The sequence below is a fragment of the Macaca fascicularis genome, chromosome 10 (genome assembly GCF_037993035.2).
Source record: "Macaca fascicularis isolate 582-1 chromosome 10, T2T-MFA8v1.1".
Taxonomy (NCBI): Eukaryota; Metazoa; Chordata; class Mammalia; order Primates; family Cercopithecidae; genus Macaca; species Macaca fascicularis.
Genome location: NC_088384.1, coordinates 119,440,141 through 119,458,351, shown reverse-complemented (window position 1 = coordinate 119,458,351; position 18,211 = coordinate 119,440,141). Strand labels below are relative to the sequence as shown.

The following is an 18,211-nucleotide window of genomic DNA, read 5'->3' as shown; positions in this document are numbered from 1 at the left end:
CTGCCAAGCCCTGGAACATGCTCTCAGCGTGTGTACAGCCTTCAGTGAGTAAAATGCCCCTTCACCACATGTGCTGTGCCCTGCATTTTCTATTCAAGTTTCTTCTATTTCAATCTGTAGGAAAGGCTGGGTGTGACCCACAGAATTGATTTCTTGAGCCACGGTTGGAAGCTCGCTGCTTAGGACAGAATACCTGGCAGTGGAATTGTTAGGGGTTTGCACTGGGTTTTAGGAGATAACGCCAACGTGCTTTCCATGTGACTGTGCCGTTTACACTCCCCATCTGCAGACAGGCGCTCCCGTTGCGCTAATCCGAGTTGACATTTCCTGGCATTTGCCTGCCTTGCAGGGTAACGTACACGGCGTGCATATGAATCCTCGGCGGCATGACAAGGCATTTTCTTTCACAGACCGAATGTGTGCATAGAGCCAGCGCCCGGGAATCCCCTGCTCAGCCCGGCCAGCCACGACCCCCCCGAGGTCACCCAACACCTCTGCCTGGCGTTGCTGGCCCTGGGTTCTGTGCATGGCCGTGCCAGGTGTGCCCGTCTGTCGGCTCCCGATTCCGGGTCGTTACTCGCTGTGCTGCGGGCTCTGCCGTGTGGCACCACCTTCTTTATCCATCGCCAGCTCGTGGCTGCTGTGAACAGACCTTGGCACCTATGTGTCTCCGTGGGAGGCAGACCCAGCAGCTCCGGCTCAGTGGCGGGAAGGAAGGGCGCGTGGTCAGCTCAAGGAGCTGCTGACGAAGGGTTTGCCAACGCGACTGCATTGACATCACCTCCTCTCAGGGTTCCGATTCTCTCCCCCATACCAAGGGTTCTTAATTTTTACCAGTCCGGTGGGAATGCAGTTCTCTCTCTGTTTTAAATTACATTTCTCTAGTTACTAGAGTTGGGGCATCTTCTCACACGTTTATCGACTGTTCAAGTTTCTTCTATGACGTGCCTATTATCTTTTGTCAGGGTTTTGAATCTCTATTTTTTATTTCTAATTTAATTCCTCTGGAGTCAGGGAAGTATTCCATTTCATCTCAGTGCTTTCAAATCTGTCACGCTTGTTATCAGGTCCAGCATATGGTCTGTCCACGTCAGGGTTCTGCGCAGCCTTGAAAAGAACACATCTTCCGCTCTGCTTCAGGGAATGTTCTAGAAATGCCAGCCGGGTCCCGCCTGCTGAGGCGTCCTTCAAGCCTTCTACACCCAGGCCAGTGTTCTGTCTACATGGTGTAGGAGGCTTCAGAGGGGAGCTGAGGTCACCAAGGAGAATCGTGGCTTTACCCCTTCTCGCAGGCGTGCTGGCGTTTGCTTCGCCTATTTGGAAGCTCTGTTCTGTCGCGTTCAGGGCTACTGTGTTCTCACGGTGGGGGCACCTGCTCACTATGGAACGGCCTCTCTATCCCTCGTACCATTCCACACTCTCAAGTCTCCTTTTCTCATTGTCACATTGACACTCCAGCCGTCTTTCGAGAGTTGTTGGTAGATCCTTTTCTAGTCTCTCCTTTTAACCTTACTGTTCCATTTCATTACATATAAGGAGGGTTTCTTGCAGACAACAGGTAACTACCATCCTAGTCAGACACAGAATGTTTCTGTCACCCGGAAAGCTCCTTCATGTCCCTGTGTAGCTAAAACCCTCTGCGCTCCAGGAAACTGCTGACATGATTCCCAGCTCTGTGGATCACTTCTGTTATGTTCTAGAACTTCATGTAGGTGGAACAGGTGCGTTTGTGGACAGCCTCCGTCACACAGCATGGCGTTCGGGGTTGTAGACGAACAGTCAAACTCTGTAAAATATTTGAAGACTTATTCTGAGCCAAATATGAGTGACCATGGCCCGTGACACAGCCCTCGGGAGGTCCTGAGGACACGTGCCCAAGGTGGTCGGGCACGGCTTGGTTTTATCCATTTTCGGGAGGCAGGAGACATCAATCAATACATTTAAGAAATACATTGGTTTGGTTCAGAAAGGTGGGACAATTCACAGTGAATTCAAACATTTTCTGGTTGACAACTGGTTGAGTGTATCTGAAGACCTGGGATCAATGGAAAGGAATGTTCAGGTTGAGATAAAGGATTGTGGAGACCAAGTTTGATTGGTGCAGAGGAAGCTCTTAGACAGCAGACTTCAGAGACAGCAGATTGTGAAATGTTTCTTATTGGACCTAAAAGGGTGCCTGGCGCTTAGTTGATTATCTCCTGGATCTGGAAAGGAACGAAAACAAAGGGGAAGGGGATTCTCTATAGAATGTGGGTTTCTCCCACAAGAGACTTCGCAGGGCAATTTCAAGGTATGGCAAGGAAATATATTTTGGCGTAAAATGTTTTTTTTTCCTTGTCTCATAATATTACATCAGAGTGAGACTGGAAAGTAAGTCGTGATATATAGGGTCAAATAAAGCACATCTGGTGAGAATGGTTGTAGGGCATGACTCCCCAGACCCCTTTGATAGGAATTTGGGCAAGATAAGAAATCAGAGCTTAGTCCTTGGGGTATTCACCCAAGTTGTTGAATGGACGTAATTCACTCATTTTTATGGATATGATGTAATTCATTCATCTGTGTGGATATGATGTAATTCACTCGTCTTTATGGATATGATGTAATTTACTCGTCTTTGTGGATATGACATAATTCATTCATCTGTGTGGATATCATGTAATTCACTCATCTTTGTGGATATGACATAATTCATTCATCTGCGTGGATATGACGGAAGTCATTCATCTGCGTGGATATGACGTAATTCATTCATCTGCGTGGATATGACGTAATTCGCTCATCTGTGTGGATATGATGTAATTCATTCATCTGTGTGGATATGACATAATTCACTCATCTTTGTGGGTATGACGTAATTCATTCATCTGTGTGGATATGATGTAATTCACTTGTCTCTGTGGATATGATGTAATTCATTTGTCTGCGTGGATATGATATAATTCGTTCATCTGCGTGGATATGACGTAATTCATTCACCTTTGTGGATATGACGTAATTCATTCAATTGCGTGGATGTGACGTAATTCACTCATCCATGGGGATATGACGTAATTCATTCACCCACGTGGATATGATGTAAGTCATTCATCCATGTGGTTATGACGTAATTCATTCATCCATGTGGATATGATGTAATTCATTCATCTGTGTGGATATGACGTAATTCATTCATCTGTGTGGATATGATGTAATTCACTCATCTTTGTGGGTATGATGTAACTCACTCATCTTTGTGGATATGACGTAATTCGTTCATCTGTGTGGATATGATGTAATTCACTTGTCTTTGTGGATATGATGTAATTCATTCATCTGTGTGGATATGACATAATTCACTCGTCTTTATGAATTTGCTGCAATTAGTTGAGTAATCGATGGACATGTGGATTGTTTCCAGTCTGGACCTGCTCTGATTAAAGTGACTGTGAACATTCAAGTGCAGGCTTCGTGCAGACACCTGCTTTCATTTCTTTGGGGCAAATACCTAGTAGAATTGCTGGGGGCATAGGATAGTTGTACTTTTCTGATTTTGTTTGTTTGTTTTTAGATGGAGTCTCGCTCTGACGCCAGGCTGGAGTGCAATGGTGCGATCTCAGCTCACTGCAACCTCCGCCTCCTGGGTTCAAGTGATTTTCCTGCCTCAGCCTCCCGAGTAGCTGGGACTACAGGTGCATGCCACCATGTCCAGCTAATTTTTTGTATTTTTAGTGGAGACGGGGTTTCAACATGTTGGCCAGGATGGTCTCTATCTCTTGACCTCAGGTGATCCACCCGCCTTGGCCTCCCAAAGTGCCGGGATTACAGGCGTGAGCCGCCGCGCCCGGCCTGTACTCGCTCTTTGTAAGGGGCCCCCACGTTGTTTTCCAGGGTGGCTGGAGCATCCACACGCCCCGACGTGTTCACCAGCACCCAGTGTCTTAGCTGTTGCAGTGAGTGTGATTTTCATATGTGCCTCCCTGACGATGGTGATGTTGATCATTTTAGGTGCTCACAAGCCACTCGTATGTCTTCTTTTTGTGAAGGATCTGTTGAAATACTTTGCCCATGGTTTTATCAGATTGTCTGCTTTTAGTGAGTTGTATGAGTTTTGTGTACATTCTGGATATAAAACCTCCCTCCAGGACTTGTGGTCAGAGTAGGTCCTCTCTGCCTCTGACAGCCCTCATTTTCTTAATGCTGCCTTTTGAAGAAAAGCTTTGAATTTTGACAAAAATTTTTTCCTTCTGTTTCTTTTAACGGTTAGTGCTTCGTGTGTCCTGTTTGAGAAGCCTTTGACCACTCCAAGGCTGTAAACGTGATCTTCCGCTTTTTCCTTCTGGAAAGTGTAGTTTTGGCTCTGGTGTTTAGGTGAGAGTCTTTGAACTAACTGTTGTGTCTGGCGTGAGATGAGGGTGGAGGCCCATTGTCTGGTCTCCGTTCCCGTGGAAGTGGCTGGAGATGGTGTCGCGAGCGTGTTGCCCAGCTCTGCGGCTGTTACTGGCCCAGGACGGCTCTACCATGGCTGGAAGCAGAAAGCTGCATGTCGTCTTTAAATGCCATCTGGAGAATTCATCCTTCGATCAGCGAGAGGTATTGCAATTTCTACTACAGCGGGATATATTTAGGCCATCTCTGTGGTTTGTTGTTGTTGTTGTGGAAATACGTTCCATCCCTTCTGTGGGAGAAACTGGTATAGTCAGTTGCTCTGGAAGCTACACATTCCCTGGTGACTGCTCCTAACTCAAAACAAGCATTTATTTATTTATTTATTTTTATTTATTTATTTTGAGATGGAGTCTCGCTCTGTCGCCCAGGCTGGAGTGCAGTGGCCGGATCTCAGCTCACTGCAAGCTCCGCCTCCCGGGTTCACGCCATTCTCCTGCCTCAGCCTCCCGAGTAGCTGGGACTACAGGACTACAGGCGCCGCCACCTCGCCCGGCTAATTTTTTTTTTGTATTTTTTAGTAGAGACGGGGTTTCACTGTGTTAGCCAGGATGGTCTCGATCTCCTGACCTTGTGATCCGCCCGTCTCGGCCTCCCAAAGTGCTGGGATTACAGGCTTGAGCCACCGCGCCCGGCGCATTTATGTTTTTCAAGAGCTCAGTATATTGATCTGAAGAATGCCTCCCACCTCCAAAGAAGACAAGTACCCCAGCGTGCCTTCAGGAATTGTGGCCTCCCCCACGCCAGCCACACGGGAATAACCTAGAATTTCAGCTCTGGATTGCCACAGACATGATTTGTCTGGGATGAAGGGCTTCGTTATTTGGTCCATAGTGAACTTTACTAAGTTTTACACTGACTGTGGGATTTTCCCAGGTATCTGGCATAATTTCTGATCATTTTCCCTTTTTTGCAGAAGGCTTCCTCCAGTGGTATTTTCAGAGAAGATCTTGTGTTTGACTCCTTCTGACGCTCTGGGATGCAGAAGGTATTTTTGTCTCCTTCATTTAAGTGATAATTCTCTGGATATGAAACGCGAGCATGTTTTCTTGAACCCTGTGGAGCCACCGTCCCAGCGTCTCCTCTGCTGGCCCCTGGTTCTTCTGTAGTCTGGGCTGCAGGTTTTCCCTGGAAAGATCTATTTTTTTTTTTCTTTTGACTGTGTGTCATCCCAGCACAGGGGCCATGTTAATCTTCTCTGTATCGTTCCAATTTTAGTATTTGTACTAAAGATTTTTTAAAGAATTCTTTTCTCCGTCATCATTATGTATTGCATTATATATGGCATTGAGGAACCTAAGAGTACATTTAAAAACTCACTCCATTTGACATTCTGAGCCCTTTAAATCTGAGCTCTTAAATCTTTCTCTAATGCACAAATCTTCAGAAAACCCAGTTATGTTCACCATTCCCCACTTCTTGCTGTTTCTTTCCTCGTAGAGCCCCCGTCGTGTGGGTGCTAACACATGTTCTGTTTCCTTTTTATCTTTCCCCAAAGCCTCCCGGGAGGCGTCTCAGACCTGATCTTACAGCTCCGCTTTTAAAATTTCTCGTTTGTTTTATACACATCATATTCCTAGTTGGTTTTCCTTTATACCTGTAATTCTGGTGTCATGTTACTGATATCCCTCCTTGCCTCTTAAAGAGATTACAGTTTTAAAAAATTAATAGACCAAAGAGAACAAACGTGAATTCTTCTCTGCCTGGTACAGATTCTCTGTTTTGTCTCTCCCAATGCTTTTGATCTCGGACACCTCACTTTCCCTTGTGAATACGTCCCCTCAACATGGATAACAGCGCTGTGCGTGCACGAATGTGTGAGGACGTGTGTGTACGGGTGTGTGTTTGCAAATGCATGCCTCGTGTGTGTGTGTACGCATTTGGGGAGGAGACAGTCCATTGTCATGTAATGGTTTCTTGTGGGCTACTGTCAGACACATGGGCATGCAGACACGCGTGCACGCGGACACACGCACACGTGCACACACAGGGTGGCCTGAGTCATCCTCAGGGTTTCTCAGCTTCTGTATTCAGATCCTGGATTTGCTGGGCTCCCTCCCCAGTCCTTGCGTCTCGCTGGGCAGGAGCCTCTGTTAGTGACCATCTTGTTTCCAGGAGTCTTTGTGGTGACTCTTCTGGAAATGTGGATGCCTGAACGCCCATTTCACCTGGGCCTGCAGATCTGTTGGCGTAAAATGGGTCAGAGGGCTCTGGTTTTCAGCCTCTTCATCTGTGGTTTTGTCTTCTTTGCCCCAGCGCTGTGGTGGCTTCTGTGGTTTCTCAGGCCAGGTGCACTTCACTGAGCCCTGGGGGACATGGGGGCCGCCTTCCTCCCCGTGGCTGGCCCACGGCTGGCCCCACCCTCCCTTTCCCCTCCTGCCTCAGGGAGGAGCCAGAAAAGGCTCTACTCTTGCAGCTCCGCTTGGCCGTGGGACGACGTCTGGCCACGGGGATGTAGCTGACAGTGGCAAGGACACCTTTGGAATCTGCCCTTCAAGGTTCCGAGCCAGCCCTTCTCCCTTCTCTTCTTCCTGTTGTTGGAATACGACCCGATTCCAGGCCAGCCCTTCTCCCTTCTCTTCTTCCTGTTGTTGGAATACGACCCGATTCCAGGCCAGATCTTCTCCTCCCTTCTCTTCTTCCTGTTGTTGGAAGGTGACCCAGCAGCGGAGACCAGGGCAGTGTCCTGTGTGGAGGATGCAGAGCCAGCCGAGGGAAAGGGCCTCCCGGTGCCTCTGACAGGGTCACTTCCCATGCTGTGAGAGTCACTCTTATCCTGTTGTTGTTACTTGAAGCCACATCGAGCCCTACATGATGCATTTACTGACTTTGTGGGAGGTGGTCATGTGTTCAGCTAAAACCTCTGTTTTCTGGACAAGGAGAGTTGCAGTCTTTGTCATCAGGTACAAGCAGACGTCTCCAAGCGGGACTCCTGTTAACGCTGTTGCTCTTCACCCAGTATGACCCCCGCCCCTTCCCCCCAGTGAGGTGTAACTCCTGGAGCAGCAGCAGCCATCTTCTGATGAAGACCAGCTACATGCCAAGGATGGCCAAACAGCCTGGGATTCTCTCAGTGTCCATTCCTGCCCACAGGACTTTACACTTGAGCCCAGGGTGGCACAGAGGTTGCAGTGAGCCGAGATCATGCCAGTGTACTCTAGCCTGGGTGACAGAGCAAGACCTTGTCTCAAAAAACAAAACACAAAACAAAGCACTGTATTTATGGCTATAAATTGCCCTCTAGGTGCCCCTTTAGCTGCAGCACAGACACTCTGACATGGTGCTGCATCCATCTTTATGTGGTTACAAGTATCTTCACGTTTCCTTTTTTCTCTTTAACCCATGAATTATTGTGGAGTCATGGGTGTGTCTTTTAGCTTCTAGAGGCATTGTTTAGCTTGTTATCGTTGGTTGCTTTTCCAGTTTCATCAGTCAGTGAGTGAGTTCTCAACAGCATGGTCCTTGGGAATGTAAGGTTTCTCTGTGGCCGAGTTCATGGTTAGTGTGTGGATATTCCATACATGTGAGAGGACAGTGTTTCTCCACTGGGCATGGAGTTCTGTGCTCACCATCAGATCATGATGGTGGGCTTTATTAGGAAATCATCTCTGGGCTCTGGCTCAAGTTCAAATGTTCCACGCCCTTTCCCCAAGAAATGAACTGAATCTTCAGACACTGGCTTCCCCCACCGTCTGCCCTGGTGTGTGTGCATGTGTGGGTCCACGTGTCCCTGCTCTCCCGTTGCCATTGCCCTGGTCCTTGGTAGATGAAGGGCCTGGCAGCCATACATCACCCCCCAGGTGCAGATGGCATCAGGGCAGCCTCCTCTACAATTGGGGTTGGGTTTCCTCAGCTCCCGTTTCTGACACTGCCTGGGCCAGAGCCATCCTCTGCGGGTGGACATGCCTCACCTGGTGGTCCTGTGGTCACAGCACCCCCTGCCTCCTGCTACACATTCCTCCCAGGCCTGCACCCACCTGCCTTCCTGGGGGCTGTGCCCATCCCTCCCTCCGAGCTCATCACTGAGCCATTCTTCCCAGCTCCCCACCTTGCAGGTGGCTCTCGGGGGGACCGTGAAGGCCTGGAGCTTCCAGGGTTGCTCTTGGGGCCTCAGGCAGTCACTTGGCACTGCCTGCAGACCTGGGCAGGGCAAGTCAGATATGCATGGCTGCAGGGCCCCTTACAGTCCACACAACCACACCACCCTGTGGCGCCAGCATGAGCCCCGAGATTCCAAGACCTCCCCACAACCCCCATGACCTCAGGGGCCTGAGCTTAGCATCAGATCAGCCTCACATCACACCACCTTCGTGGCCTCAGCTGAACATCCTGGACTGCAAGGGCATGGGGGTGACACGGGGGCAGCGCCTAAGGCCATGAGTTCCAGGCCAAGACCGAACCCCCACACTGCATAGGGCTGAAGCTGTGCTACCTCTGGGGGTGGAGAGGGAACTGAGGCCCACTATAGAGGGGCCTCTGGAGGGGAGAGCTGTGGCCGTGAAGGGAGCCGGGGAGACACTGCCAGGAACCCAGAGCTCTGGCCAGGAGCGTGAGCCTCAGCTCAGTCCCCAGGGGCTCCTAAAAACCCAGAGGGATGCGGTGGAGTCGGGGCTGATGGGAGACGCGCAGGTCGGCTGGGTCTCGGGGAGGCTGCCTTCCTGTAAACAGAGGAGCCAGGCCGGTGCGTTGCATTCGGGGGCTGCTGTCAGCTCCCTTGCCCATCCTCACCTTTGATTCGTACTCAGCTTCACTGCACAGGCTGGGGTGGGTGGGGCCTCAGGAACCAGTCCCTAAGCTGCCTGGGCAGCAGCTGGCCGCTGCCTTTGCTGTGCCATTTTAGTTGGCCTCCAGCATGAACTCAGTTTCCTGAAGGCACCCGGACTCCCATTTTGAGGCTGAGCCTTATCACTGGTGTCAGCAGGGTGGTGAGGGTAGGGCAGCTGAGAGGTTGGTGGAGATTGGAGTGACCCTGGTTCCTCCCCGCCAGGCTGCCTCCTCCCGGCTGCCAGTGTGGTCTCCATGAGCCACCCAGTGCCCAGTCCCTTCAAATTGGAGAGCCCAGGAGAGGGGCTCCTTTGGAAGGCTCTGGATGCCCTGTGGGCTCTGGGCTTGATTCTAGCCCCACTCCTGCCTCATGACAAAGCCTGCTCACTCCACTGCTCAAAGAGCCTTCTCAGTTCAGCAGGAGACATTTAATTCCCAGCCCTAGAGAAACCAAGTGAGTGCAACCAAGCTGTGTCACTGGTCACATGATCTGAAGCAACTCAGCTCCCCAGCAGAAGTCAAGTGACCTAGGTGTCCTCCCTGCAGGACGGAGGGGCTGGCTTGGGCTGCAGCTCTCAACAACTGTGTCTGATACCTGCACTGAAGGCTATGACTCTTCCCCAGATGCTGCCTTACCTGCACCTACTTTGGCCACATGCTCTCCTTGTCCCTCAGGGCAAAATCTGTATTGATGCCACCTGACTTCTTTGACTTCTGACTTGTCCACAAACCTTGGGAATTCTCAGTGGTCTGTTTCTGTCCTCATGCTGCAGTGGGAGCTGGCATTTGGGGGTACTTCCTGGCCTCAGTCAGGGCTGCAGCTCCTGTGGGTGCAGGCACTCTCTCCCATCCTGCTGACCCTGCCTATCACTCTCCATTTGGTCTCCAGGTCTGGTCAGTTCCTGGAACGGTTGAATCACAGACAAAGTGTTTGCCCTGAAGCTGTTTTGCACTCACCTCTTTGAGGTATGCTTTGGTGCATGCAGTGCTGCACTAGGGATCTTGGTGGGTTTTCCTTCTGTCAATATCAAGGGTCTCTCTCTGTTCCTTTTTAATACTTTTCATTCTCTCCTCAATGATATGGGTTCCTTCTTCATTTCTGGCACCTATCTTGCTTAGCTGGCTAAGTGGTAATAGTGGACTAGTTACTGAATATTTGTTTGGAAAGGAAGTAGAAGTTCCCACATCACCTCCACAGGCCACAAGGCCCAGAAGCCCAGGTATGTGTTCTGAGCTTGCCCCCATGCTGTTTGGGACAGAGTGGAGATAAGGCAGGAAGTCCAGCTCATAGTGTCTGTGATGGTTGGGAGAGACCTGGGCAGAAGTGCTGAGGAGCACGCAGGTCAGAAGCCTGCTGAGGGATGACCTTGCTCTGAGACCCTAAGGACCAGGGCTGATGGTGCCAAGTCTCAAAGCAATGGCCCTGCACAAGGAACTCAGCACAGGGCTGGGTATGTGAGGGGTGGCCACTCACACACAGGATCTGGACTCCTTCTTGGGCTGGAGACAGAGGGGACGATGAGGCAGGCAGGACCCTGCCTGTTCCCAGATGCAAAGGTGCTGGGGTCAGGGTGGGAGTGCTGTTCTGAGGCAGGAACCACCGTGCAGGTGACCAGTGGGACAGCAGTGGAGCCGTCTGTTCCCTGTGTGAGGCGCAGAGTGAGGAGGGTCTGCAGGGCCCCGGCCAGGCTTTGATGAGGCCCAGAGAAAGGGGCGGGGCATGCTGGTGAGCCTGTGTGACAGCTAGTGAGACGGCCATGGGGCACCACTGCCCTCCTGGACCCGATTTACCATCAGCCCAGCCCCTCCCCTTCTCCACTGCAGCTGGAGCTGCAGGACCTCAAGGTGGGGTGCACGGAGCCAGGGTGGGGGACACCCTCCAGGGAAATGACTCCCGCCTCGCTTGGGTGGGTGAGCACTCGGTGGTTTATCTGAACTTGGAAATGCTACAGAGCCAAGGGCGTGGGGTGGGCCTTGGCCAAGGTTGCTCCTTCCCTCTCCTTCCACCTGCAGGTGCTTCCTGAGCTTTTCTCCTGGCTTTTCCAGATGTGGTCGCTCTTGGTGTCCAGACAAACCATGGAGGAAGGCGCAGGGTTCCTCGGGACAGTGCAGAAAATGTCCTGGCAGGAGAGAAGGGCGGACAGATCTGAAAGACTGAAGACAGTTGGACACAGGCTCAGGGCCAGTGCCTGGGTTTCCACACGCTGCGTCCAGCAGGGCCGTGGGTGGGCAGGATTGTGGGCAGGGCTGTGGGTAGGGTCATTCTCTGATGAGTCTGTGGAGGAGAAGCAAGGTTGCTTGTCCTTAGCCCTGGGCTCTGTCCTGACTCTCAGGCATCTCGGGCAGCTGCCCTCTTGCCCCAGCTTGGCCAGGAGCCCCCGAGTCTCCTGCCTGTGCTCCCTGGCCCTCCTAGCCCCTGCCGAGCCCCTCGCTCAAAGGCACCGGCCCCTCACGGGCCCAGGTCACACACCCGTGCCACACTCTGGCCCCTGAAGCTACTTGAGGCCAGAGTTGTGCTGTACCCACCTGCACCCTGTCCCCACACCTGCTCCTGGGACCAGCCCCTCAGCTAAGTTTGCACACAGGGGCCACCTGCCCAGCGCTTCCTGAGGAAGGCAGAGGTCACCTGGGGCTACCACAGCCCCCACCCTGCCTCTCTCATCGACATACCCGGGGCCTCACAGGCCCCTCCTGGGACTCCTGTGAGCTTCCCCACAACTGGACCAGGTGCCCACTGAGCAAACACCTGAGCTCCACTCTCTCCACTGCACTATACCCTGGTCAGGGCGTCCTCCATCCCAGCATGCAACTCTGCAGCCCACGAGGTCGAGCAGGCTCCCGGCATTCCAATCCGTCTCCAGGACCCCACGCCCTGGGACCCCACGCCCTATGGCCCCACGGCCTGTGATCCCACATTCCTGTTGCCCCTACGGGGTCCACAGTTGACCCTACTTTCCCCAGGGCCACCTCACCTGCCTGTGCTGGGCCTTGTGCTCGCAGCACCCCACCCTGGATAGCACAAGGCCCCACCCATCAGCCCCTCAGGAGCTCCTCCTTCCTGGATGCCCTCAGCCCTGGCAGGTGCAGGCAGCAGGGGCTCACCTGTCGCTCCCAGAGGCCCTGGGTGCTAGCCCCCCTGCTGCCCAGGGCTGCCCGTCTGACCAACAGCTCCAGGCTCCCCTGCGAGGAAAGGGAGAGTATATGAGGATGGAGCAATGCAGTGGCTTGGGGCCCTGTTCTGACGGGGACAGAGGGTGTCAGGGCCCCTCCCTGGGTGCAGGCAGCAGGTCTGGTCCTCAGATGGAGGCTGAGATCTGAGGGAGAGCAGCGTGCCAGGTCCCTGTGCCCCACACAGGTGCCCCTTGGGCTCCATGACAGGTTTGGGGGGGCATGGCCAGGTGGGGAGGTGTCAGGTGGGGGCCCTGTGACAGTGCCTGTCACCCTTGTCTAGCTGCTGCTGCCTCGGCCAGTGCAGAACTCAGTCCTTGTCTGGCTGGGTCATCTCCCTGTCTGTCCTCCCCATGGACACCCCTCTCCAGCTCCAGCTCCCAAATCAGCCTTTCCTCCATCTCAGCATCCAAGTCATGACCCACCGCTGCCGCCTCAGAGGAGGAGGAGCACCAAGGTCACGGGAGCCTGCGGCTCCGTGCTGGGTGGGGAGAGGCAGGGGAAGCAGTAGCCAGGAGGATGAGAGGGTGGGAGAGGGGGGACGGGGAGGACTCGAGGGCAGGAGGGAGAGAGGGAGGATGGGAGGTAGGCTGGGCCCTCCTGGGTGGCCCTAAGCAGGCAGCTCGTGTTTCCTGAAGATTGGGGAAGGGGTCACCTTGAGGGCCTCAGAGGGCCAGGCCAAGGCTGAGCTCTGCGTCATGACTGGCTTTGTCTGGACTTAGGGAAGCCCCGTGTCCTCGCCACAGCACCCCAGAGGCTGGACAGTGGTGTCTCCAGCAGGGGCTGCTGTGCTGACACAGATCGATGCTCCAGCCCCAGGACCAGGGGACAACCGGCTCCCCGCTGGCCACAACTCCCTCCCCAAGAGCCAGGAGCCCAGTACCTCTGCCCTCTAGGTGGCGGCTACCATGCCTCCATTCTCCAGGAAGCAGGGCCTTGCTGCGGGTGCCAGGGGACCCCAGGGGCTCAGTGCCCGGCTCCAGCTTCTGCTCCAAGATGGGCATTGGGGGCCTGGTGTTCTCGTGGAAGGAGTCAAACTTTGACACGTGTGCTGTGGGAAGGAAGGGTGGCAGTGGGATGCAGTGGGAGCCAGGGGATGCGAGGCCTGGGCAGGCCATGCCAGGATACCCAGGTGTGCTAACGGTGGATAAAGGCGGCCTCCCTCAGCCTGGCCACTGTGAGGACAGACAGGTGTGCTGGGCACAGGTGCAGGGCTACTGGCTTCACTCACTCTGGATGGCGGACTCACAGGCCTGGCTCACAAGCTGGTAGAGGGTGGCGAGGGACTGCGGCTCGCCCTGGAAGGGAAGGTGGTGCAGCTTTGGGACCCGTGTGGCTGGTGCCTTCCCAGGTGATCCCGAGCTGAGCCAAAGACTATCAGTCTCACTCACCTTCTCTCCTCGTTCCCCTTTGGGCCCCGGCAGCCCCTGATGAGGAGGAGAAGAGAAAAGAAGTCAGCAGGGATGGCCTGAGACCACACATGAGAAGTGCGAGATGGCCCTGGGGTGGATCATGGCTTGGGCAGCCTGACAGCCACAGTGGCAGTGTGACCCCACAGGGCAGGCAGAGCCAAAGCCCAATCCCAAATTCCCAGATCCTAGGAGCCTGTGGTCCTTGCCTGCACCCCAGAGCAGGCATGTGAGGAGTTTGGTTCTGCAGCAGAGTCCTGAGTGGGGCTGGAAGTTGTGCCACAAAGGACTTGCCTCTGGCTGTAGATTTTTGTGCTAGGGGAGATGGCGGGTGTGGGACACTGCCCAGAGAACAGACCCTTCCCGGGCCCAGGCCAGGCCTGTGCCAGTGCTTCCTTGCCAACTTCTGTCCTCTTCCACCTCTCCAGCTCCTTGGGGAACCTGGAGCCCACCTAAGTGGGGGCCCATGGAGCTGCTGAAAGTCAAGGCATCCCCCAGGGGATACTACACCCCCATCTCCCACGTCTGTCCCCCTACGGGGGATGGTGGTGCCTCCACGGAGCCTGCCGCCCCACCATCTCCCCTCCACCAGGTCTGTCCTGGGTGGGGTTAGGGGAGGTGCAGAACCAGCCCCTGGCTCTACTCTCTTGCACTAGCACCAACAACAAGCTCCCAGCTCAGAACAGGCCTCCAATAACAAATGGGAAGTCCCTGAGCGGTCAACAGGAAGTCCCTGAGTGATCAACAGGAAGTCTTTGAGTGGTCAACAGGAAGTCCCTGGGCTGTCAATAGGAAGTCCCTGGGTGGTCAACAGGAAGTCTCTGAGTGGTCAACAGGAAGTCCCTGGGCCACCAATAGGAAGTCCCTGAGTGGTAAATAGGAAGTCCCTGGCAGTCAACAGGAAGTCCTTGGGAGGTCAACAGGAAGTCCCTGGGTGGTCAACAGGAAGTCCATGGGCTGTCAACAGGAAGTCCCTGGGTGGTTAGCAGGAAGTCCCTGAGAATATGGGGCTTGCACCCTTCCCTCCCCCACCTTTGACTGGCTGGTGGGTGTTGGAAGTGAACTTACTGTGGGCCCCACAGCCCCTGGGGGTCCTCGCTCTCCACCAGTGCCCCTGGCCCCTGCCATGCCCTGGAACCCCTGCAGAGACACAGAAGTCAGGGTGTGGTTTAGGCCCCCAGCAAATCTGTTCCCACTTCAGCCCTGGTTCCCGGACGTCCCAGGGCCCCCCTGACCTGACAAGGGCAGTGGACACCCAGCTGGCCCCAGCCTCCCTCAGGCCATTCCTCTGGCAGGCGGTGCCTCCCCTGCCTCCAGGCCCTGGCTCCCCATGCCCTGTGCTCCTCCTCCAGTGCTGTCAGCACCCACGCTGCTCTAAATGTCCCTAGCTGTTCCAGTTGCCCCAGTGTGGCTGCAAGTTAGGCTTCCCCGGAAGTGGTGCTTATGGGGAGGCAACTTGGCCTGCAGCACTCAGCCCGAGGCCAACGCCAGGAGACCCCCCATCAAGGTCCCCCAGGAACTGAGTCCTCAGCACAGAGCCCTCACTTGGGGGCATGTAGTGCTCTTGGGCAGACGCTCACCCACCCACAGGGCCCTGCAGAAAGTTCCAGCAGAAGTGAGGCCCTCCCAGGCCACTTCCTGGGGTGACCTAGGGGTGACAGCTGGTGTTCAGCCTAGCCTCTGCCTGGACCCTGGAACATAGGAGCCCTGGGTGGGGGTGGGGGTCATGGGAGGTTGGTGCCTACCCTGGGGCCAGGGGGTCCGGGCAGGCCAGCAGTTCCCTCCAGGCCTCTCATTCCCTGATGGCATAGGAAGGCACAAGCTGGGTGGGGTTTGTACCTGTACCCAGCCCTCCCATGGTGACAGCCCCCAGCAGCACCCAATACACCCTGTAACCCAAGCAGCAAAGGTGAGGCAGCTGAGGCTGCCAGGCTCCTACTTAGCCACCCCCCACCTGACCCCACCTCAGTGACAGCTCCTGCCTGGGGTGGGCTGGAGCTCTCCTGCCTTCTGGCCAGGCCACAGGCTGAAGGGGGTGGTGCAGTGGGTGAGGCAGGAGCCCAGGAGGAAGCACCTCCCTCTCCCTACCCCACAGCCTCCATCTCCAAGTCCCCCCACCACCACAGGCCAGTCTCTACCACCCTGACAGAACCCTCCAAGCCCAGAGTCAGCACCTTTGGTCCCTGGAGGCCAACTCTCCCGGGGATGCCCTGGTGGCCGGGGTGGCCCTGGGATAGAACAGAGGAGCCAGCCAGGCAGGGGCCAAGGTCCAGAAGAGGTGGCCCTGCCTGTAAGGCCTCACCCCCCGATCCCTGTGTCCCCCATGCACTCCCCATCTCCATCCCTGTACTTCCCCCCACCCCCGCCGCCACCAACCCCTGTGGCCCCTGGCTCCAGCCACACTACCTGCAAGCCTGGGAGCCCATGGTCTCCTTTCTCTCCTTTGACCCCTGGTGGACCCTGGAGGGGGATGATGGGCTGGACAGTGAAGCGGAGGGGGCACAGGGCAGGAGGGCGGGGAATGGGTGACACTTACCACAGGCCCCGGGACTGCGCGGCCTTGGGTCCCCGGTGACCCCTGCTGGCCTCCAGGACCTTCTGGTCCCATCTGTCCGGGTGGCCCGGGCTCTCCCTGGAGACACAGGCAGTGGGGAGGGCCTGAAAAGGTCACGCTGGCTGCCCCTCCTGTGGCCCCTCTGGGTCACAGCCAGCCCTCCCGGCCCTCTGGGCATTCAGGCCCAGGCCCACATGGAGACATCTCCATTAAAGAGGCAGGGGCAGCCCCAGCACCCTCACTGCCCACCCTGGGAGGGTCTGGGAGCACCCACAGTCGGGGTCTGCAGCGCCAGAGAATGGCCAAGCCAAGCCTGTGAAGCCAGTTCCAACCAACTCCACCCCCAGCCCTCCCCTGCCCAACTCTGGGTTCCAACGGGGGTATGGGGGGCATTGCAGAAATCACTGAGGAAAAGCCAGAGACCCCCACGGGCCAACTGTAAGGAAGAGATAGAAGACTTTCTTAAGCCCTGGACCCCAAAACACTAGACTCAGGTTTTACGGGAAATCCAGCCCTGTGGGGCGCACACTGCTGCTATTTAAACTCAAATTATCTTTTGAACAAAGCAAATCGAGGTTCCAAACACTATAAAGAAAACTGCGACAGTCTTATTTATAAGCATCAATGCAAAATTCAAAACAAAACGTCAGAAGCTAAACTCTGCAGCACGCGACATGGATAACGAGAATTCAGCGACCGTGTCAGATTTTCGACAGATGCACGAATCATCCAGTATTGAGGGATATCCTACAATTAATAGCTCAAAAGGCACAGTCCTTTCATTATGTCCATAACAGCACTAGAGCTTGTTTAATGCGCATTCTTGATGTTTTAAATCTAATAAAATAAGAGTGGATGGACTTCACTACCACATGACAAAATGCACCTGTCTCTGCTTCCAGGACAGCATTTTAATGGTCAAATGCTAGAAGCACTTTTGTTAAGCCAGGAAGAAAATGAGAATATCTGCTACCACCACGGCTTTCTGACAAAATTCTGGAGTATTCACCAACACCATTAGATAAGAAAAAGAAATCGGACTGATCAAGACTGAAAAGCCAAAGGTGAAGTGTTTCTTTGCAGGTGATGTCACTGTAAACCTGGAACACCCAAGAAAATCATAAAGAAGATAACTGAGGCCGGGCGCGGTGGCTCACGCCTGGAATCCCAGCACTGGGAGGCCGAGGCGGGCGGATCACGAGGTCAGGAGATCAAGACCATCCTGGCTAACACGGTGAAACCCCATCTCTACTAAAAAAAAAAGTACAAAACATTAGCCGGGCGAGGTGACGGGCGCCTGTAGTCCCAGCTACTCTGGAGGCTGAGGCAGGAGAATGGTGTGAACCCAGGAGGCGGAGCTTGCAGTGAGCCGAGATTGTGTCACAGCACTCCAGCCTGGGCGACAGAGTGAGACTCTGTCTCAAAAAAAAAAAAAAAAAAAAAAAAAAAAAAGAAAATAATTGAGAAAGAAACCTGTGTGAGGCCGGGCGTGGTGGCTCAAGCCTGTAATCCCAGCACTTTGGGAGGCCGAGACGGGTGGATCACGACGTCAGGAGATCGAGACCATCCTGGCTAACACCGTGAAACCCCGTCTCTACTAAAAATACAAAAACTTAGCCGGGCGAGGGGGCAGGCGCCTGTAGTCCCAGCTACTCGGGAGGCTGAGGCAGGAGAATGGCGTGAACCCGGGAGGCGGAGCTTGCAGTGAGCCGAGATCCGGCCACTGCACTCCAGCCTGGGTGACAGAGCAAGACTCCGTCTCAAAAAAAAAAAAAAAAAAAAGAAACCTGTGTGAAAATAATGAGGTAGAAGCTGTAATGAGAGAAAAGACCTAACTTATAATAGCAACAAAAAAGAGGAACTACGTAGGGATGAAGGAGAACCGAGCGGG

At 54.3% G+C, this 18,211-nt stretch overlaps 1 protein-coding gene, 1 long non-coding RNA gene and 1 pseudogene across 3 annotated transcripts in view; 1 reads left to right on the top strand and 2 right to left on the bottom strand.

Moving 5' to 3' along the window:
• Window positions 1-3,550: 3,550 nt before the first annotated feature.
• LOC141407958 (uncharacterized) lies at window positions 3,551-10,155 on the top strand. 2 transcript variants are annotated; one of them, XR_012419625.1, is made up of 3 exons: window positions 3,551-4,572; window positions 5,342-5,413; window positions 10,079-10,155. It is a non-coding gene; the product is annotated as an uncharacterized lncRNA (long non-coding RNA). The 2 variants fall into 2 exon arrangements; XR_012419624.1 differs by lacking the exon at window positions 10,079-10,155 and having other exon boundaries at window positions 3,849-4,572; window positions 5,342-5,670.
• On the bottom strand, window positions 5,558-5,671 carry LOC123567318 (U6 spliceosomal RNA; annotated as a pseudogene).
• Window positions 10,156-11,094: 939 nt separating the features above from the next.
• Window positions 11,095-18,211, bottom strand: part of COL20A1 (collagen type XX alpha 1 chain) — a 39,077-nt gene continuing 31,960 nt past the window's right edge. Inside the window, 11 exon segments of the mRNA XM_045364132.2 lie at window positions 11,095-11,309; window positions 12,292-12,324; window positions 12,326-12,369; window positions 13,241-13,408; window positions 13,589-13,655; window positions 13,749-13,784; window positions 14,835-14,906; window positions 15,512-15,565; window positions 15,941-15,994; window positions 16,173-16,226; window positions 16,303-16,398. Of these exon segments, the coding sequence (XP_045220067.2) occupies window positions 11,136-11,309; window positions 12,292-12,324; window positions 12,326-12,369; window positions 13,241-13,408; window positions 13,589-13,655; window positions 13,749-13,784; window positions 14,835-14,906; window positions 15,512-15,565; window positions 15,941-15,994; window positions 16,173-16,226; window positions 16,303-16,398 (852 nt within the window). The 3' untranslated portion in view covers window positions 11,095-11,135.